Here is a 22,573-nt window from a genome sequence, read left to right as displayed (position 1 = left end):
CCAGGTAGGCTAGTTGAGAACAAGTTCTCATTTGCAACTGCGACCTGGCCGGGTGGTGCCAGAATAACAACCATTCCCTCAACGTAACCAAGACTAAGGAGATGATTGTGGACTACAGGAAAAGGAGGACCGAGCACACCCCCATTCTCATCGACGGGGGTGTAAGGGAGCAGGTTGAGAGCTTCAAGTTATTTGGTGTCCACATCAACAACAAACTAGAATGGTCCAAACACACCAAGACAGTCGTGAAGAGGGCACAACAAAGCCTATTCCCCCACAGGAAACTAAAAAGATTGGGCATGGGTCCTGAGATCCTCAAAAGGTTCTACAGCTGCAACATCGAGAGCATGGTTGTGGTTGCATCACTGCCTGGTATGGCAATTGCTCGGCCTCCGACCGCAAGGCACTACAGAGGGTAGTGCGTACGGCCCAATACAGTATATCACTGGGGCTAAGCTGCCTGCCATCCAGGACCTCTACACCAGGCAGTGTCAGAGGAAGGCCCTAAAAATTGCCAAAGACCCCAGCCACCCCAGTCATAGACTGTTCTCTCTACTACCACATGGCAAGCGGTACCGGAGTGCCAAGTCTAGGACAAAAAGGCTTCTCAACAGTTTTTACCCCCAAGCCATAAGACTCCTGAACAGGTAATTAAATGGCTTCTCGGACTATTTGCATTGTGTGTACAACCCCTCATTTACGCTGCTGCAACTCTCTGTTTATCATACATGCATAGTCACTTTAACTATACATTCAGGTACATTCTTCCTCAATTGGGCCGACCAACCAGTGCTCACGCACATTGGCTAACCGGGCTATCTGCATTATGTCCCACCACCCGCCAACCCCTCTTTTACGCTAATGCTACTCTCTGTTCATCATATATGCATAATCACTTTAAACATATCTACATGTACATACTACCTCAATCAGCCTGACTAACCGGTGTCTGTATGTAGCCTCGTTACTTTTATAGCCTCACAGCTGTATATAGCCTCGCTACTGTTATATTTCACTGTCTTTTTACTGTTTTATTTCTTTACTTACCTATTGTTCACCTAATACCTTTTTTGCACTTACTTACAGGTTAGAGCCTGTAAATAAGCATTTCACTGTAACCTGTTGTATTCGGCGCACGTGACAAATAAACTTTGATATATGTATTCACCCTCTTTGCTATGAAGCCCCTAAATGTGATCTGGTGCAACCAATTACCTTCAGAAGTCACATAATTAATTTAATAAAGTTCACCTGTGTGCAATCTATATACACCTGTTCTGAAAGGCCCCAGAGTCTGCAACACCACTAAGCAAGGGGCACCACCAAGCAAGTGGCACCATGAAGACCAAGGAGCTCTCCAAACAGGTCAGGGACAGAGTTGTGGAGAAGTACAGATCAGGGTTGGGTTATAAAAGAAATATTAGAAACTTTGAACATTCCACGGAGCACCATTAAATCCATTATAAAAAATGGAAAGAATATGGCACCACAACAAACCTGACAAGAGAGGGCCGCCCACCAAAACCCACAGACCAGGCAAGGAGGGCATTAATCAGAGAGGCAACAAAGAGACCAAAGATGAGCTGCAAAACTCTACAGCGGAGATTGGAGTATCTGTCCATAGGACCACTTTAAGCCGTACACTCCACAGAGCTGGGCTTCACAGAAGAGCTCCCAGAAAAAAAGCCATTGCTTAAAGTGTTTGCCAAAAGTCATGTGGGATAGTCCCCAAACATATGGAACAATGTACTCTGGTCAGATGAGACTAAAATGTAGCTTTTTGGCCATCAAGGAAAACGCTATGTCTGGCGCAAACCCAACACCTCTCATCACCCCAAGAACACCATCACTGTGAAGCATGGTGGTGGCAGCATCATGTTGTGGGGATGTTTTTAATCAGGGACTGGGAAACTGGTCAGAATTGAAGGAATGATGGATGGCGCTAAATACAGAGAAATTATTGAGGGAAACCGGTTTGTCTTCCAGAGATTTGAGACTGGGACGGAGGTTCACCTTCCAGCAGGACAATAACCCTAAGCATACTGCTAAAGCAACACTCAAGTGGTTTAAAGGGAAGCATTTAAATGGCTTGGAATAGCCTAGTCAAAGCCCAGACCTCAATCTAATTGAGAATCTGTGGTATGACTTAAAGATTGCTGTACACCAGCGGAACCCATCCAACTTGAAGGAGCTGGAGCTGTAGTGCCTTGACGAAAGGGCAAAAATCCCAGTGGCGAGATGTGCCAAGCTTATAGAGACATACCCCAAGAGACTTGCAGCTGTAATTGCTGTAAAAGGTGGCTCTTCAAAGTATTGACTTTGGGGGGGTGAATAGTTATGCACGCTCAAGTTTTCAGTTTTTTTTGTCTTATTTCTTGTTTCACAATAAAAAATATTTTGCATCTTCAAAGTGGTAGGCATGTTGTGTAAATCAAATGATACAACCCCCCAAAAAAATCTATTTTATTTCCAGGTTGTAAGGCAACAAAACAGGAAAATTGTCAAGTGGGGTGAATACTTTCACAAGCCACTGTATATTCTAAAGAAGGTGTGTATATGTATGTATGTACACTGCTGTTCAAAAGTTTGGGGTCACTTAGAAATGTCCTTGTTTTTGAAAGAAAAGCACATTTGTCCATTAAAATACCATAAAATTGATCAGAAATACAGTGTAGACATTGTTAATGTTGTAAATGACTATTATAGCTGGAAACGGCTGATTTTTTTATGGAATATCTACATAGATGTACATAGGCCCATTATCTGCAACCATCACTCCTGTGTTCCAATGGCAGGTTGTGTTAGCTAATCTAAGTTTATAATTGAAAAAGGCTAATTGAGCATTAGAAAAAACATTTTGCAATTGTGTTAACACAGCTGAAAACTGTTGTCCTAATTAAAGAAGCGTTAAAACTGGCCTTCTTAAGACTAGTTGAGTATCTGGAGCATCAGCATTTGTGGGTTCGATTACAGGCTCAAAATGGCCAGAAACAAAGTAATCTATTCTTGTTCTGAGAAATGAAGGCTATTCCATGCGAGAAATTGCCAAGAAACTGAAGATCTCGTACAACGCTGTGTACTACTCCCTTCACAGAACAGTGCAAACTGTCTCTAACCAGAATAGAAAGAGGAGTGGGAGGCCCCAGTGCACAACTGAGCATGAGGACAAGTACATTAGTGTCTTGTTTGAGAAACAGACACCCCACAAGTCCTCAACTGGCAGCTTCATTAAATAGTACCCACAAAACACCAGTCTCAACGCCAACAGTGAAGAGGCAACTCCGGGATGCTGGCCTTCTAGGCAGAGTTCCTCTGTCCAGTGTCTGTGTTCTTTTTCCCATCATATTTTATTTTTATTGGCCAGTCGGAGGTATGGCTATTTCTTTGCAAATCTGCCAAGAAGGCCAGCATCACGTCTCTTCACTATTGACATTGAGACGGGTGTTTTGCGGGTACTATTTAATGAAGCTTCCAGGGTGTATGACTTTGAGACAGATGAGGTCCTGCATGCATATGACCTAGCTTTAGAATTGTGAGTTGTATATCAAAAGGCAGTGCTCTGAATGATCCTGGGCCTCCACTCGGGGTAAGTACTGTACCTGACCACGTAGGGCTTCAGTGAGAGGTCTCTCTCTCATAGTGTAATCCCCATCAGCTCTAGCCAGGTCAGCAGAGAGGAGGTCCAGGTAAACTCCTGGAGACAGGATGCGACCCTGGTCTGAATGTCTGCTAGTGCGTGGAGCGTGATGCTAACACTAAGCCAGTGTTAATAATTACCATGAGTGTATGTGTGTATGTCTTTTTTGGCCTGAGTTTGTTTTTCTCAACAACAAGAAAAGTGTTCCTTAATTTGGGCATGCTTTTCATCCAAAATTCCGAATGCTGCCCCCTACCCTAGAGAAGTTAGATTAACTGCACTGTCCAATTTACAGTAGCTATAACAGTGAAATAATACCATGCTATTGTTTGAGGAGAGTGCACAGTTTATTAATTTTATTAATAGTTATTATTTAACCAATTAGCCACATTTGGGCAGTCTTGATACAATATTTTGAACAGAAATACAATGGTTCATTGGATCAGTCTAAAACATAGCACATACACTGCTGCCATCTAGTGGCCAAAATCTCAATTGTGCCTGGGCTGGAATAATACATGATTGCCTTTCTCTTGCATTGCAAAGATGATGGTACAAAAAACACATTTTTTTTCTTTGTATCTTTACCAGATCTGTGTTATATTGTCCTACATGCATTTCACAGTTCCACAAACGTCAAAAGTGTTTCCTTTCAAATGGGATCAAAAAAATATGCATATCCTTGCTTCAGGTCCTGAGCTAAAGGCAGTTAGATTTGGGTATGCCATTTTAGGCGCAAAAAAAAAAAAAGGGTCCGATCCTTAAGATGTTCCTTAACATTTTCCTCATGCTCTTTTCATAAATACACTGTTTATGGTTAATGTTTTTAATCAAATCGCCAATGTTTAGTTCAAGTAAGAGTTTTTGTGTGCAACACAAATCCAATTGGATAGCGGCCAGGTTTTGATCTCACAGTATTTGCTGATGTATTTTAATAATCAGGGGTTTGTTTCTCATTGGCTGTTGCAGGAAGGACTGGGAGGAGCTGTTTGACATCATCATCACCAACGCCTTGAAGCCTGGATTCTTCTCACTGGTGCCCCAACAGAGGCCCTTCAGGACCCTGGGTGAGTACCTGCTTCCCTGCCTGTCCATACAGGATCCCACTTCCCAGGAAACCATCAGTACCCTACGTACAGTACACTCCACCAACAGTAAACACTGTAGATCAGCTCTCTGCCGACATCATAAAGAGCATTACAGTGCTGTGGACTTTATAGCCTAGTGGAATCTCATGATGGTGGTTACTGAAAATTATTTCCTTTTTTTAGGATGAGAAAAGCACTACTTGTGGAGTTGTCTTCCAGAAGATAAAACCCAAACGTCAAATCAAATCTCTTCTGAAACCAGTAAGATAAACTAGCATCAAGACAGGTGGTGACCATCACACCACCTCTACTTGCAGACATATTATGGTTTAAACTAGGTTCATATTAGCTGTCAGTATTTCTAATTTGATCTGTTATCCACACGTGATCGTAGTTTTCCTGCTCAGGCACCTGATATTTAATCACGGTCGGTTCCTAAAGGTGTGCACAAACTCTGGTAGGCTCCCCCATCTGGACTGCGTTCCTGCCAGGAATGGATGCGGTATGTATGTAACACAATGACCCAGTCACTCAAATATTCATACCTCCTCCAGCCCTCGCCACGTTGGCAGATATAGCCTCAGTCAGTGGCTGCTGCTATTCCATACTATAGCAGAGATACTGGGAGAGATCTTATTCCATAATGTAGCAGAGATACTGGGAGAGATCTTATTCCATAATGTAGCAGAGATACTGGGAGAGATCTTATTTCATAATGTAGCAGAGATACTGTATGCCTTGGGGCTTTCTTGGATACAGCATCACTGTCACTTATTTTGCCTCATTTATTATGTTCCAATGGTGTTGCTGTATTTGCCTGTCAAGTTGATCACATAAAGAGCTGACAAGTACAGCTCAAAGCTAAGCTAGTGACTATCAGCAGGTTGCTATCATGTCACCACAACAGTTTTGTGTGTGCAGTTTTATGTCCATTGATAATTCAAAAGCTCACTAATTCTGTACCTACCGAAAACATGTAAAACCCCATTTTAGATTTTTTTCAACATGAGCTTCAAGTTGATGGACTGGGACACATACTGTAAGGCAATGAGCTCTAATCTTATACAGGACATAATAACATGATCTACTCCTTAAGAAGAGCCCAGTTCCTGCCAGGTACTGTATTCGACTAAGAGATTTTAGAAATGGATTCTTTACTTTGGCTGCTGGTGTCAGACTCCTCCTAGTCTCGTATTAAACATGACCTTCCTTCAGCAGTCATTTGGCCAAAGGATGTCAGCCAGGCCAGGTCTCTCTAAATATTTGCCTTGTGCATACAGCCTCACTTTGGTTACAGTGAAAATGCCACCGGATTTCACATTGTAATCTGGAGGGGGACTCAGAGATAGAAATGTGTGTTTTTGTGCTCAGTTGTGGTCTTCCAGAGACCACATACTTCTCATTCCATCTTCTGTCAAGGTCCGTACGTCCTCACAGCTGTGTGTGCGCGTTTGTGTGTGTGTGTGTGTGTGTGTGCGCGCGAGAGTCCGCACCCCCAAATCTCTGCTTTCTATCTTCTGCCACAATATTTATATCACATTGAACGTATCAACAACAGTGTCTAAAAGATGGCGCCGAAGAACATGGCTGACGTTTTACATTCTCCCAACCAATTGTGCTATTTTGTTATTTTTTTGCGTTTTGTGTAAATTATTTTTTAACATTTACATTACATTTAAGTCATTTAGCAGACGCTCTTATCCAGAGCGACTTACAAATTGGTGCATTCACCTTATGACCTCCAGTGGAACAGTAGTGCATCTAAATCTTTTCAGGGGGAGGGGGGGTGAGAGGGATTACTTTATCCTATCCTAGGTATTCCTTAAAGAGGTGGGGTTTCAGGTGTCTCCGGAAGGTGGTGATTGACTCCGCTGTCCTGGCGTTTTAACTTATTGTGTACATAATGTTGCTGCTACCGTATCTTATGAACGAAAATAACTTCTGTACATCAGAAAAGCTATTACTCACCGTGGACTAGAGGTTGACCAGTTATGATTTTTCAACGCCAATACCGATACTGGTTATTGGAGAACCAAAAAAAGCCGATACCGATTTAATCGGCGTATTTATTTATTTATTTATTTATTTATTTGTAATAATGACAATTACAACAATACTAAATGAACTCTCTTATTTTAACTTAATATAATGCATCAATAAAATCAATTTAGCCTCAAATAAATAATGAAACATGTTCAATTTGGTTTAAATAATGCAAAAACAAAATGTTGGAGAAGAAAGTGAAAGTGCAATATGTGCCATGTAAAAAAGCTAACGTTTAAGTTCCTTGCTCAGAACATGAGAACATATGAAAGCTGGTGGTTCCTTTTAAAGCTGGTGGTTCCTTGTCTTCAATATTCCCAGGTAAGAAGTTTTAGGTTGTAGTTATTATAGGAATTATAGGACTACTTCTCTCTATACCATTTGTATTTCATATACCTTTTGATTATTGGATGTTCTTATAGGCACTATAGTATTGCCAGTGTAACAGAATAGCTTCGGTCCCTCTCCTTGCCCCGAACCAGGGACACATCGACAACAGCCACCCTCGAAGCATCATTACCCATCGCTCCACACACGCCGTGGCCCTTGCAGAGCAAGGGGAACAACTACTTCAAGGTCTCAGAGCGAGTGACGTCACCAATTGAAACGCTATTAGCGCACTAACTAGCTAGCCAATTCACATCGGTTACACCAGCCTAATCTCGGGAGTTGAAGTCATAAACAGCTTGAAGCACAGCGAAGAGCTGCTGGCAAATGCACGAAAGTGTTGTTTGAATGAATGCTTACGATCCTGTTGCTGCCTACACTTCTCAGTCAAATATCAAATCATAGACTTAATTATAACATAACACACAGAAATATGAGCCTTAGGTCATTAATATGGTCAAATCCGGAAACTATCATTTCGAAAACAAAAAGTTTATTCTGTCAGTGAAATACGGAACCGTTCCGTATTTTATCTAACGGGTGGCAACCCTAAGTCTAAATTTTCCTGTTACATTGCACAACCTTCAATGTTATGTCATAATTATGTACAATTCTGGCAAATTAATTACGGTCTTTGTTAGGAAGAAATGGTCTTCACACAGTTCGCAACGAGCCAGGTGGCCCAAACTGCTGCATATACTTTGACTCTGCTTGCACGGAACGCAAGAGAAGTGACACAATTTCCCTAGTTAAAATAAATTCATTTTAGCAGGCAATATTAACTAAATATGCATGTTTTAAAATATAGACTTGTGTATTAATTTTAAGAAAGGTATTGATGTTTACGGTTAGGTACACATTGGTGCAACGACAGTGTTTTTTTCATGAATGCGCTTGTTAAATCATCACTCGTTTGGCAAAGTAGGCTGTGATTCGATGATAAATTAACAGGCACCGCATCGATTATATGCAACGCAGGACAAGCTAGATAAACTAGTAATGTCATCAACCATGTGTAGTTAACTAGTGATTATGTTAAGATTGTTTTTTATAAGTTAAGTTTAATGCTAGCTAGCAACTCACCTTGGCTTCTTGCTGCACTCATATAACAGGTAGTTAGCCTGCCACGCAGTCTCCTCGTGGAGTGCAATGTAATCGGCCACAATCGGTGTCCAAAAATGCAGATTACCGATTGTTATGAAAACTTGAAATCGGCCCTAATTAATCGGCCATTCCGATTAATCGGTCGACCTCTACCTTGGACTGGAAGAAACGTTTTCCTTTAACGAATCCGAGGAGAAGTATATCCTGCTTTCACTGGAACAGGCCAAGATCCACGCCTTTTGCGTGAATAAAAGTTGCCGGAAATGGCATCCTTTTGAGAATCCGGAGGCTAGCGAGTAAACTCCCACTGCCTTCCATTCTTCTTGCTAATGTGCAATCATTGGAAAATAAAATTGATGACCTACGATTATCCCACCAACGGGACATTAAAAACTGTAACATTTTATGTTTCACCGAGATGTGGCTAAACAAAGATACGGACAATATGGAGCTAGCGGGATTTTCCATACACCGGCAGAACAGAGATGCTACCTCTGGTAAGACGAGATGTGGGTGTGTGTGTGTCTTTTTGTCAATAACAGCTGCCGCGTAATGTCTAATATTAAAGAAGTCTCGAGGTAGAATACCTTATGATAAGCTGTAGAACACACTATCTACCAAGAGTTCTCATCTGTATTATTCATAGCCGTCTATTTACCACCACAAAACAAAGCTGGCACTAAGACCGCTCTCAACCAACTCTATCAGGCCATAGGCAAAGAAGAAAATGCTCACCCAGAAGCGGCGCTCCTAGTAGCCGGGGACTTTAATGCAGACAAACTTAAATCAGTGTTGCCAAATTTTTACCAGCATATCACAGGGAGAAAATATCCTAGACCACCTTTACTCCACACACAGAGATGCATACAAAGCTCTCCCCCGCCCTCCATTTGGCAAATCGGACCATAATTCTATCCTCCTGATTCCTGCTTACAAGAAAAAACTAAAGCAGGAAGTACCTGTGAATTGCTCAATATGGAAGTGGTCAGATGACGCGGATGCTATGCTAATAGAACTGTTTTGCTAGCACCGACTGGAATATGTTCCGGAATTCATCCAATGGCATTGAGGAATACACCACCTCAGTCATTGGCTTCATCAATAAGTGCATCGATGACGTTGTCCCCACAGTGACTGTAAGTACATATCCCAATCAGAAGCCATGGATTACAGGCAACATCTGCATAAAGCTAAAGACTAGAGCTGCCGCTTTCAAGGAGCGGGAGACTAATTCCGGACGTTTATAGGAAAACCCGCTATACCCTCAGACGAACCATCAAACAAGCAAAGTGTCAATACAGGATTAAGATTGAATCCTGCTCTGCCGCTCGTCAGATGTGGCAGGGCTTGAAAACTATTACGGACTACAAAGGGAAACCCAGACACCAGCTGCCCAGTGACGCGAGCCTACCAGATGAGCTTAATGCCTTTTATGCTCGCTTCGAGGCAAGCAACACTGAAGCATGCACGAGAGCACCAGCTGTTCTAGATGGCTGTGTGATAACGCTCTTGGTAGTCGATGTGAACAAAACCTTTAAACAGGTCAACATTCACAAAGCAACATTCACAATTCTCAAAGCACGCGCATACCAACTGTGAAGGGTCATCACTGACATTTTCAACCTCTCCCTGACCGAGTCTGTAATACCTACATGTTTCAAGCAGACCACCATCGTGCCCAAGGACCACCCTGTGCCCAAGGAAGCGAAGGTAACCTGCCTAAATGATTACCGCCCTGTGGCACTCACGTTGGTAGCCATGAAGTGCTTTTGAAAGGCCGGTCATGGCACACATCAACAGCATCCTCCCGGACACCCTAGACCCACTCCAGTTCGCATATCGCCCCAACAGATCAACGTCTGCTAAGCTTATCCTTAACACTGGGGCCCCTCAAGGGTGTGTGTATTTAGTCTCCTCCTGTACTCCCTGTTCACCCACGACTGCGTGGCCAAACACGATTCCAACACCATCATTAAGTTTGCTGACGACACAACACTGGTAGGCCTGATCACCGACAACGATGAGATGGCCTACAGGGAGGAGGTCAGAGACCTGGCAGTGTGGTGCCAGGACAACTGCCTCTCCCTCAATGTGAGCAAGACATAGGAGCTGATCGTGGACTACAGGAAAAGGCGGGGCCGAACAGGCCCCTATTAACATCAACGGGGCTGTAGTGGAGCGGGTCGAGAGTTTCAAGTTCCTTGGTGTCCACATCACAAACAAACTATCATGGTCCAAACACACCAAGACAGTTGTGAAGAGGGCACGACAACAACTTTTCCCCCTCAGGAGACTGAAAAGATATGGCATGGGTCCCCAGATCCTCAAAAGGTTCTACAGCTGCCCCATCGAGAGCATGGTTGCATCACCATCTGGTATGGAAACTGCTCGGCATCTGACCGTAAGGCGCTACAGGGGATGGTGCGTACGGCCCAGTACATCACTGGGGCCAAGCTGCCATCCAGGACCTATATAATAGGCGGTGTCAGAGGAAAGCCCATAAAATGGTCAGAGACTCCAGGTTATAGACTGTTCTCTGCTACCGCAAGGCAAGTGGTACCGGAGCGCCAAGTCTAGGACCAAAGGCTCCTCAACAGCTTCTACCCCCAAGCCATAAGACTGCTGAACATTTTTTTAAATTGCCACCGGACAATTTACACTGCCCCCCCCCCCCCCTTGTACGCTGCTGCTACTCGCTGTTTGTTTGTTACCTATGCATAGTCACTTCGCCCCCAGCTACATATACAGATTACCTCAACTAGCCTGTGCCCCCGCACACTCGGTTCCGGTGGCCCCAGTATATAGTGTTACTATTTATTTTAGTCTACTTGGTAAATATTTTCTTCTTCTTGAACTGCGCTGTTGGTTAAGGGCTTGTAAGTAAGCATTTCACGGTAAAGTTTACATTTCTTATATTCAGCGCATGTGACAAATAGTTTGATTTGATTTGAACCTGCAGCCGACTTTGTCCAGGGCTGTCGTTTTAAAAAATGAAAGTAGAGGTTTTCCTGCTGCTGGTCTTAAGTACCAATCAGTTAAGACAGGCACAAGGACTTTGAAGATGAAACACAATATGAATAAAAGTTTATACAGTTATATTTACACAATGGAGATTCCGGTAGGCCTAAGCTCTTTTTACTGAGTTCAGCTAAACATTCGATTTATTTTCAAGGAACTTTCTGGGGCCTCCCTCCCAGCAGTTACTATTGTGTGAGTAATGCTGTGAGAATTGTGTGGTGCAGTTTAGATTCCAGCTTCTCTGTATCTTGTATTGGCTATGCTCCACTACCCCCTTGCACAAACTGAAACAGACTGTGGTTTTTGCTAACCAGCAGCAGCCCAATCAAGCAGGCCAAAACCCCCTCCAGTCAACCAGGAATGACTATATAGATAGACTTTTTCTCTTAGTGAAAAGTACTTGGCTGTTGTTGAGCATTAAGACATAAACCATGTTGTTCCTGAAGTTTGGAAAGATCATTGGGTGTTATTTATGAACTGTAAATGCTTCCATGAGGTCATTGACACACTTTCCTGTATAATGTGTGACTTCTGTGAGTGAGTGCCTGAAAAAGGAGGAAGCAGACGAGCCTACATGGTTGTGTCCCAAATGGCACCTTATTCCCTACACAGAGCCCTGTATGCCCTGTTCAAAAGTAGTGCACTATATCTGTTTAGGAAACATACTCATGGAAGTACAGTAGCTCCAATTAGGCACCTGTGAAAAATCTATTTTAAATTATCCCTCACAAGTGATGTATATGATAGTATCCATATTTGTTAGAATCCATATTTTTTACCGACTGGCTCAATTCGGTCTTATGTAGCAAAATTTGAAATAGTGTTTTTTACTTTGGAAAAGTAAAGACTGAGCTAAAAAATGGTATATCATACACTACAGTTGAGGAACAATTGGAAAGTAATTCTGCTTTGAAAGTTGATAAACTTGTAACCTCACTTTTGAGAAAATGGCCCTTGAATATTTTGGTAAACCTACTGGAGAGCTCATCTTAGTCTACACTCATTTAGCATCGTACACACTCTCTTAAGCCTTAGCCCCAGCCATCTCTTTAAGGATTTACATGTGAGGCCATGTACTAACCACAAAAAAGTACAGGCTGCATGACATCAGCGGCCTCGTGGTCCAAAATAGTCAATAAATCACCCATTTTAAAAATGAATTTAGGACATGTCAATCAAGCAAACCAGGCAACTAAAAGCTACTTTCTAAACAATGTTTTGGTTCGTTTCTAGCTTGTTAGCTAGCTATCTAATGTTAAGTTAGCTGGCTAGCCAGTTCAAATAATGACCATATCATATAGCTTGACACGGTCTTCATTGTTACAGGAAAATAAACTCTACCAAAGAAATCTTAGAATGTAGACACTTTCTCATTGGCCTAACGTTATATCCTAATTTGACTTTGGTGCAGGTCTCATTACCGTCTCTGGTAAACACATACTATATCAAATAAAATCAAAGTTAATTTGTCACATGCACAGGATACAGAAGGTGTAGTGAAATGGTTACTTACATAGTAGGGTATTTTGTTTAGGCATGTAGCTAGCTAGCTAAACAAAGAACCATAATCCCAACTCCTAACATTACTACCTTGCATGAAACTGCAGGTAGCCAGCTAGCCAACCAGGTTCAGTGTTAGATGGCTAACATTAGGCTATAACTAGCAATGCAAATGGCTCTGAGATATGAATAATATTACTCCACAGATCATATATGTAACGTTAGCTAGCGAGCCAGCCAGCTAACCGTACGCTTTAACTTGAAATTTAAACTACTTTCTGCCAAAATTAGAAACATAACATCTGAAAATGTAGCTAGCTAGACTATCCCTACCCATATACATGGATGGACGCTTCTCCCTATCGGTCACGGATGCCATGGTTCCCCTTAGTTTGAAGATGTAATCTGGATACAGGTGTTTTATACAACAGCCTTCTGTGTGTTCTTTTTTCAACTCCCTCTGCATATTTGCAATCAAACAACATAATTTTCTCCATCTCCTTAGCTATCGTACTCTAATTCCACCGGGCATTCCACTGTATTCAAAACTCGGTCCTCCAGAAAGTGGAGAACAACACTTTTGCAGTTCTACATTATATCTTAAAATAAATATCTGTTAGAAAAGATTACCTACCCATACTGACCAGCTCATGTTATAGACAGAAGTGCGCTACATGGTAGACAAATCCGAACTAATCTCTCGGCATGTCCAACCCATCCAATATCTCAGCCAATCATAGCTAGTGGAAAGGTTCCTGCCTTTTTTCGTGGCTAAACCAACTAGGCTTGTAATTTCACCATTTTATTCATATTTACAGATGGCATACACGTTTGTTGTTAAGGCACATGAAATATTCCAGAATGCATTTCTGCCCCCCCCAAAAATGCGTTTTGATAAAAAAAAAGTTTACGTTCAAATGCCTCTCCTGTGAAGTAGTGACACGCGACATACGCCTAGTTTCCTGAAAGGTGTCACATTTGCTTGTGGGCCCAGTGTTGAGTTATGAGGTAGAGAGGTGTTGTGGTTGTGTGCTAAGCGGTGTGGTCGTGTATGTTCATGTCGCTAAACGGTGTAGTCGATCTGTGTGGTGACTTTGTGGTTGTTGTTGTCTTTTTCCTGGCTGTAGTGAATGATGTGGAGGAGAGCGAAGGGCTGCCATCCCTGGACAAGCCTGGCTGGTACTCTCAAGGCAACTGGCCCCACCTCCACGAGCTGCTCAAGACCATGACTGGCAATCCTGAGCCCAAGGTAAGATTGATAGATTGGTTAGTTGGTTTAATCTTTTCTTATCCTTCAAGAGGAAATTCTACTGATCATGTTTTGGAATAACTAACAAGCTGTGTAATAAATACACTGAGCAAAAATAGAAACGCAACATGTTACAATTTGTAAGATTCTACTGAATTAAATCAGTCAATTTAAATGAATTAATTTGGCCCTAATCTATGGATTCATATGACTGGGAATAGAGATATGTATCTGTTGGTCACGGATACCTTAAAAAAAGGGTAGGAGCTGGGATCAGAAAACCAGTCAGTATTTGGTGTGACCACAATTTGCCTCATGTAGTGTGACACATCTCCTTCGCATAGAATTAATCATGCTGCTGATTGTGGCCTGTGGAATGTTGTCCCACTCCTCTTTAATGGCTGTGCGAAGTTGCTGGATATTGGCGAGAACTGGAACACACTGTCATACACGTAGATCCAGAGCATCCCACACATGCTCAATGGGTGACATGTCTGGTGAGTATGCTGAACGTGAAAGAACTGGGACATTTTCAGCTTCCAGGAATTGTGTACATATCCTTGTGACATGGGGATGTGCGTTATCATGCTGAAACATGAGGTGATGGCGGCGGATGAATGGCACGACAATGGGCCTCAGGATCTCGTCATGGTATCTCTGTGCATTCAAATTGCCATTGATAAAATTGTGTTCGTTGTCCTTAGCTTAAGCCTGCCCATACCATAACCCCACTGCCACCATGGGGCACTCTGTTCACAACGTTGACATCAGCAAACCGCTCACCCACACGATACTATCTGTCCGGTACAGTTGAAACGGGGATTAATCCGTGAAGAGCACACTTCTCCAGCATGCCAGTGGCCATCGAAGGTGTGCATTTGCCCACTGAAGACGGTTACAATGCTGAACAGTCAGGTCAAGACCCTGGTGAGGACGACGAGCAAGCAGATGAGCTTCCCAGAGACGGTTTCTGACAGTAGTGTGCAGAAATTCTTTGGTTGTGCAAACCCAGTTTCATCAGCTGTGTCGGGTGGCTGGTCCCAAACAATCCCACAGGTGAAGAAGCCGGATGTGGAGGTCCTGGACTGGCCCATTTACACGTGGTCTGCAGTTGTGAGGCTCGTTGGACATACTGCCAAATTCTCTAAAACGATGTTGGAGGCGGCTTATGGTAGAGAAATGAACATTAAATGTTCTGGCAACAGCTCTGGTGGACATTATTGCAGTCAGCATACCAATTGCACGCTCCCTCAAAACTTGAGACATCTCTGGCATTGTGTTGTTTCAAAACAGCACATTTTAGAGGAGCCTTTTATTGTCCCCAGCACACGATGCACCTGTGTAATGATCATGCTGTTTAATTAAGTTCTTGATATGCCATACCTGTCAGGTGGATGGATTATCTTGGTAAAGGAGAAATGCTCACTAACAGGGATGTAAACAAATTTGTGCACACAATTTGAGAGAAATAAACTTTTTGCACATATGGAACATTTCTGGGATCTTTTATTTCAACTCATGAAACATGACCAACACTTTACATGTTGTGTTTGTATTTTTGTTCAGTATATATCCAAATAACCACATCACTTCTATATTATCCTGGGATTTGTGTCAAAATATTTATCCACAAAGCAGTGTAGGTTTGCTTTGAGCTTCCATTCCTGGCAGATGCACAGAGATCTGACGTCCTCTATAAATCAGCTCGGGGTTATTCGCACCGGTGTGAAGGAGAGGGAAACATGGCCGTGTACACCTGCACACCTTAGCATAAGTGTCAACAGGGCTAGACTGCCAGCCCAGAGAGTTGCCTGTCCTGCTGAGAGGGTATGTGATAAACACGCCCTTACTGTAGAGTACACAGCCCATATGATTTCTGACAGGCAGGCAGCCAGCTCTTCTCCCTCTGAGCCCCTTTTTGAGCCCTCTCTCAGCTTTAAGGAAAGGCTCCCACTCACTGACTTGTGCACCCAGGGACGCACATCATCCACGTCCTCAGCGTCCCCTCCCTCTCTCCCACCCCTCCCACCTGGCCAGGAGTGCTCAATGCCCCCTCTGTTCTCGGGCCACGTGGAGAAAGCGCTCGAGGAATGCAGTGTCAACCTCCACAACCTGCACTTATGGCAGCTTTAAGGCAGCCCCTCTGAGGTGACCAGAGGGTAATTGCTATCCGGGATCCTTGGAATGTCCATTCCCCATTGAAGTTGAGATTTATAATGGTTATGGTAAGGGTTAGGTTGGGGTTTATGGTTAAGGGTAGGGGTTAAGGTTCCGGTTAGGGTTAGGGTTCAGGGTAGGGATGTCTCAAGCATCCCGGATAGCACTAACCGTGATCTGAAGCAGTCTGTTTTGGGTTCTCATCACTTTCACCTGACAGGACTTAATGCCGGCCGGCTGAATGGGAGGCATTCAGGGCAGATTACAGTCCCCTGTAGCAGTGAGCACAGGTCTGGCTGCCACATGGAGGATCAAAGCTTAGACACTGAGCTGCCCTGCTCATACAGACTCAATGAGTCAATGACTCAAATGGCACTCATTTTCCTCTGTGAGTCATTTTGTTGTAGTAAGCGTACTCCACCCACTTCTCTCTATCTGGAATCTCAGACCTTTTTCTCCCTCCAGACACATTTAACCATTCTTAAAGATCTGTTGTGTTGTTACAATTTCATGTATGAGCAAAGCTGCTGTAATGATCGGATTGGTGACTAAGTAACATGGATATAGCCCTTACATCCCTGGCCCTCTGTCAGATATGTGATCTCCCCTTCCCTCCTCTCTGTCTGTCTGCATCCCAAATGGCACCCCTAAGGGCCGTCCGTGGTCAAAAGTAGTGCACTACATAAGGAACAAGGTGGCATTTGAGATGCAGGCTCTGTCTGTTCCAGCCAGGCCCCACACAGTGGAGCACAATGGGCTCTGGTCACCCTGTTTCCTCCCCAGGGGAAAGGCCATGCTGTCAGGCTGACATTAATTTTCTCCTAGGGAGAAGGAGGGAGCTGCAGACTGTAGCAAGTAATATCTTCAGGGGAAAGAGTCCTCAGAAGAGCAGTCTTGTTGTAGTTGAAACCTGTATGTTGCTTTATACGTCCCAGCCTTAGGAAACTGTGTTTAGCATCTAGAGAGCCACATGAAAGTCTCTCAAATAATGTTTTGCCGCTGTGTTGGAATTGGCCTGTAAATATTTATCATACTGATCTGATGCCTTTGCCTGCAGTGGGGAGATGAAAAACAATTGGTGCACTCCGCAGCAGTGCCCTCTCTCGCTCTCTCTCTCGCTCTGTGGCCAGTTTCTCAGAAAACCTGATCCCTATGCCCAGCTCCAGAGATCCACAGGCCCAGCTCACAGCTCCACAGCCGAGGCCCTGGCTGGCCAGCTGGCTGTCCTGTTAATTTGTGCGTGGCACTGCAAGACCTGGTCACAGACACTGTAAAGGGCCTGAGAAGAGGGGGTTTCCGGAGTGAGTCCAGCAGCCCACATGAACACATTAGAGACCCTCCACTCCTCCCTCACCACCTTCTCTTAGTGGTCATCTGCCTGCCTCCAAAACAAACACATACACACCACTCTGCATTCCACACAGAGAGCTGTGTGAAGGACTTTAAGTGTGTGTCTTAAGCACCAAAATAGTATCATCCTTATAGAACACTGGCCTCAGTGGCCTGGTGTAATAACCTTTATTCTCTCCTTAAAATAACCCATCATGAAGTCAGGGTTTGGTGATGTGCTGAAGCTGATTCCATTATGTCAGCATTCTTGTTTGTTTTTCCTAGTGGTTCTCTAATCCCTCTGACACTCTTCTTAACCCTTAGGTTCCATTGGAGTTGCAAAGCACACAACTATATACATTTGTTGCAATGGGTTTTGAATGTCAGGAAAGGGGTTGCCAGTCAGTTTAGGTATGTCGTTCAGCTAAGCCGGTCTTAACGTCTTTTTCTTTCCAGCCATAGCAAAACTACAAAAGAGACATGATGAGTTTTGCAGCCACATCGTGTCTGGTCTAGTTTGCCCTAGGGGCAGTAAGACATGTCAGAGTTATTGAATTCGACTACGACTGAATGCCCCCTTTGAAACAAATCCAGCCAAATTGCTATTCTATCAGCGCTTTACAACTGAACCTTTACAAATCACATAAAGAAGTAGTTGCTCTATGAAAAGTCTACGTAATTGACAGAGCAGCTGCTCAGATAATGGCATAATTCTTTGTCTATGTCCTGTCTCCTACCCTCTATAGGTGGTGTACTTTGGGGATAGCATGCGGTCGGACATGTTCCCTGCTAGCATGTTTGGGAAGTGGGAGACTGTGATGATCGTGGAGGAAATGGAGGGAGAGGGCGTCCCGAGGAGCGACGCAGCAGAGACCAATGAGGCCCAAGTGGAGCCTCAGGAGAAGAAGGGAAAGTTTGAGGTAAGTTCACACCAGCAGTTGTTTCCGTTTAATGTGCTCGCCCACCTTGCCCCTGCTACCTAAAAGACATATTCTCCCAACCCCCAGTTCATTGGCTCAGTGCCAAAATATACCCAATGTAGCATGTGTGTCTGAGAATGTGCGTGTGTTCATTTTGTAGCATTATCAAAAGACATTCTGCAATTGCATTGGTATACCGTGGTGGTTTCATATTATTACAGTTTCACATCTAAAGGAGGAACCTGTAAAACAAGTTTATGTGAGTCTGTATTTCTCAGAGTAAGCCTAGTGTAAGTACAGTAAAGTCAGAAAATAAACATTTTAGGGAAGCTGACGTACTACTAGGAAGGAAACTATGAAGTAATCCGTACGACCAGGATGCAATATCACCCAGTGCTTCCCTCACTGACCAGGCCATGGAGGATGTTTTGTTCCAGACAGTAGAGAAGTTAGATGAGTCAGCATATCTGTTGCCAGGAGCAATGAGAGGAACGTCCTTGTTTGGCCAAAACACCACTAGGATAGAGGACTCCTTCCTCTGAAGGGACTGACGGAGGAGGTTGTGCCACGTTTGGAGCACGGGACCTTGTAGATGGACAAATTGTCTCCGCCTAGACTCACACCTCTACCTCTGTCTCTCTCTTTTTCCCTTCTCCCTCTCTCTTTGTCTCCCCCCCACCCCATTTTCTCTCTCTCTCTCTCTCTCACTCTCACTCTCACTCTCACTCTCTACTTGCCTTTCTAAAACGTATTTCCCCATTTGCCTCATTTAATAGATATTCCTGGAAGCTCTAGTTGGTCTCCATTTCTCTTTTGCTCTGCTGCAGCCAGAGTGTATGTAACACATTAATAGACACTCTTAAGAGAACTGCCATGAATGACATGTTTCTCCCAGATTCCTTTTGGTTACAATTTGTCCCTCAATATCTGGTGGAACTTTCCACATGAATAGGCTACTGTTTGTAATGTTGTGCATCGCGTTGCCTCTTACTAATGATATATTATGAGGTTCAGTGTAGAGAAGAGGGAGAAGTAGTTAGTGCAGAAGTAGCCAGAATGTTTCCATGGCTCAGAGTTCGGAGCTGATCTTTTATCTACGTTCTTTTAACATGAAAGATCGTGGATTCATTTAATCTTATGAATGACTTCTAACAAACAGATCTTCTCAGCATGCAACTCCGTCTCCAAGTCTGGTTGGAAGTCAAAAAGCGTAATTCAGAAGAAGGTCTTCCATCACACTTTTCACCAAGAGAGGGACAAAGTAGCAACATTTCTTTTAAAAAAAAATTACGCAATGCCCTTTCTCCCAGGTGAACTGAATCATATTTCGAGGAAGTATCTGCAAGAGTTGAGAAATTTAGATGTGTCTTCTGCTACCTCTAGTTTGATCTGTTATCAGTCCGTACTTGTTAACCACATCCTGTTTTTAAGGCATGTTCTGCCTTTCAGCACTTTTTAGAGATTAACATGTTGGACCGACAAATGGCACTGATAAGGAGGAGTAAGAAGGGGGTGGGGGATAATAATGGTGCCAGAGGGGATGGCTGCCGTTTTACAGGCTCCTAAGCAACTCTGCTATTTTGTTAGTTTTTCACATGGTTTGTAACTGATTTTGTACATAATGTTGCTGCTACAGTCTCTTATCACCAAAAAGACCTTCTGGACATCAGAACGGCGATTACTCACCAAACTGGATGAAGATTTTTTCTTTAATGAATCTGATGCAAAGGATATACTGCTCTCTCTCTCTCAAGACCAGGCCCAGATCACTGTCCTCCGCGTGAAGAAAAGACAGAAAAAGGGGGAGAAGGGCGGGGTGCCTTGTGAGAATTCCCTGGCGATTAGGTAAACCACCACTACCCTCCGTATTATTGGCCAACAGACGGATTATCAGGACGTGGACTCAAAGCATATGCGGACCAACTGGCCAGTGTCTTCACTGACATTTTCGACCTCTCCCTGACCAATTATGTAATACCTACATGTTTTAAACAGACCACCATAGTCCCTGTGCCCAAGAAAGCGAAGGTAACCTGCCTATATGATTACAGTTGAGTACAGTTGAAGTTGAAAGTTTACATACACCTTAGCCAAATACATTTAAACTCAGATTTTCACAATTCCTGACATTTAATCCGAGTAAAAATTCCCTTCTTTCATCACATTCCCAGTGGGTCAGAATTGTACATACACTTAATTAGTATTTGGTAGCATTGCCTTTAAATGTTTTAACTTGGGTCAGACGTTTCGGGTAGCCTTCCACAAGCTTCCCACAATAAGTTGGGTGAATTTTGGCCCCTTCCCCCTGACAGAGCTGGTGTAACTGAGTCAGGTTTGTAGGCCTCCTTGCTCGTATACGCTTTTTCAGTTCTGCCCACAAATTTTCTATGGGATTGAGGTCGGGGCTTTGTGATGGCCACTCCAATACCTTGACTTTGTTGTCCTTAAGCCATTTTGCCCCAACTTTGGAGGCATGCTTGCGGTCATTGTCCGTTTGGAAGACCCATTTGCGATCAAGCTTTAACTTCCTGACTGATGTCTTGAGATGTTGCTTCAATATATTCACATACTTTTTCTTCCTCATGATGCCATCTATTTTGTGAAGTGCACCAGTCCCTCCTGCAGCAAAGCACCCCCACAACATGATGCTGCCACCCCAGTGCTTCACGGTTGGGATGGTGTTCTTCGGCTTACAAGCATTCCCCTTTTTCCTCAAAGTATAATGATGGTCATTATTGCCAAACAGTTCTATTTGTGTTTATTCAGACCAGAGGACATTTCTCCAAAAAGTACGATCTTTGTCCCCATGTGCAGTTCCAAACCGTAGTCTGGATTTTTTATGGCGGTTTTGGTGCAGTGGCTTCTTCCTTGCTGAGCGGCCTTTCAGGTTATGTCAATATAGGACTTGTTTTACTGTGGATATAGATACTTTTGTACCCGTTTTCTCCAGCATCTTCACAAGGTCCTTTGATGTTGTTCTGGGATTGATTTTCACTTTTCGCACCAAAGTGCATTAATCTCTAGGAGACAGAATGCGTCTCCTTCCTGAGCAGTTTCACTGTTGTGTGGTCCCATGGTGTTTATACTTGCGTACTATTGTTTGTACAGATGAACGTAGTACCTTCAGGCATTTGGAAATTGCTCCCATGGATGAACCAGACTTGTGGAGGTCTACAATTTTTGGCTGATTTCTTTTGATTTTCCCATGATTTCAAGCAAATAGGCACTGAGTTTGAAGGTAGGCCTTGAAATACATCCACAGGTAAACCTCCAATTGACTCAAATGATGGCTTTAGAAGCTTCTGGTAGGCTAAATGACATGTCATTTTCTGGAATTTTCCAAGCTGTTTGAAGGCACAGTCAAATTAGTGTATGTAAACTTCTGACCCACTGGAATTGTGATACAGTGAAATAATCTGTCTGTAAACAATTGTTGGAAAAATGACTTGTCATGCACAAACTAGATGTCCTAACCGACTTGCCAAAACTAGTTTGTTAACAAGAAATTTGTGGAGTGGTTGAAAAACTAGTTTTAATGACTCCAACCTAAGTGTATGTAAACTTTCGACTTCAACTGTATCTGTAAGAGTTGAGTAATTTAGATGTGTCTTCTGCTACCTCTAGTTTGATCTGTTATCAGTCCGTACTTGTTAACCACATCCTGTTTTTAAGACATGTTCTGACTTTCAGCACTTTTTAGAGATTAACATGTTGAACTGACAAATGGCACTGATAAGGATGAGTAAGAAGGGGGGGGTGTAATAATGGTGCCAGAGGGGATGGCTGCCGTTTTACAGGCTCCTAACCAACTGTGCTATTTTGTTAGTCTTTTCACATTGTTTGTAACTGATTTTGTACATAATGTTGCTGCTACAGTCTCTTATCACCAAAAAGACCTTGACATAAGAACTGCGATTACTCACATCAAACCTGACGAAGATTTTTTCTTTAATGAGTCAAACGCAAAGGATATACTGCTCTCAAGACCAGGCCCAAATCCCTGTCATCCACGTGAAGAAAAGATGGAGAAAAAGGGGGAGAAGGGCGGAGTGCCTTGTGAGAATTCGCCGGCGATTAGGTAAACCACCACTACCCTCCGTATTATTGGCCAACAGACGGATTATCAGGACGTGGACTCAAA

General features: G+C 43.3%; 1 protein-coding gene across 1 annotated transcript in view; it reads left to right on the top strand.

Annotated features, from left to right (window-relative positions):
• LOC115107667 (5'-nucleotidase domain-containing protein 1-like) overlaps nucleotides 1-22,573 on the top strand; it is an 82,135-nt gene that overhangs the window by 51,091 nt on the left and 8,471 nt on the right. Inside the window, exons 8-10 of the mRNA XM_029631169.2 lie at nucleotides 4,607-4,704; nucleotides 13,905-14,026; nucleotides 18,259-18,432. Coding sequence (XP_029487029.2) covers nucleotides 4,607-4,704; nucleotides 13,905-14,026; nucleotides 18,259-18,432 — 394 coding nt within the window. The remainder of the gene's footprint in view (nucleotides 1-4,606; nucleotides 4,705-13,904; nucleotides 14,027-18,258; nucleotides 18,433-22,573) is intronic.

The sequence above is a fragment of the Oncorhynchus nerka genome, linkage group LG24, assembly GCF_034236695.1.
Source record: "Oncorhynchus nerka isolate Pitt River linkage group LG24, Oner_Uvic_2.0, whole genome shotgun sequence".
Lineage (NCBI taxonomy): Eukaryota > Metazoa > Chordata > Actinopteri > Salmoniformes > Salmonidae > Oncorhynchus > Oncorhynchus nerka.
This window is presented reverse-complemented; position numbering and strand designations above follow the sequence as displayed.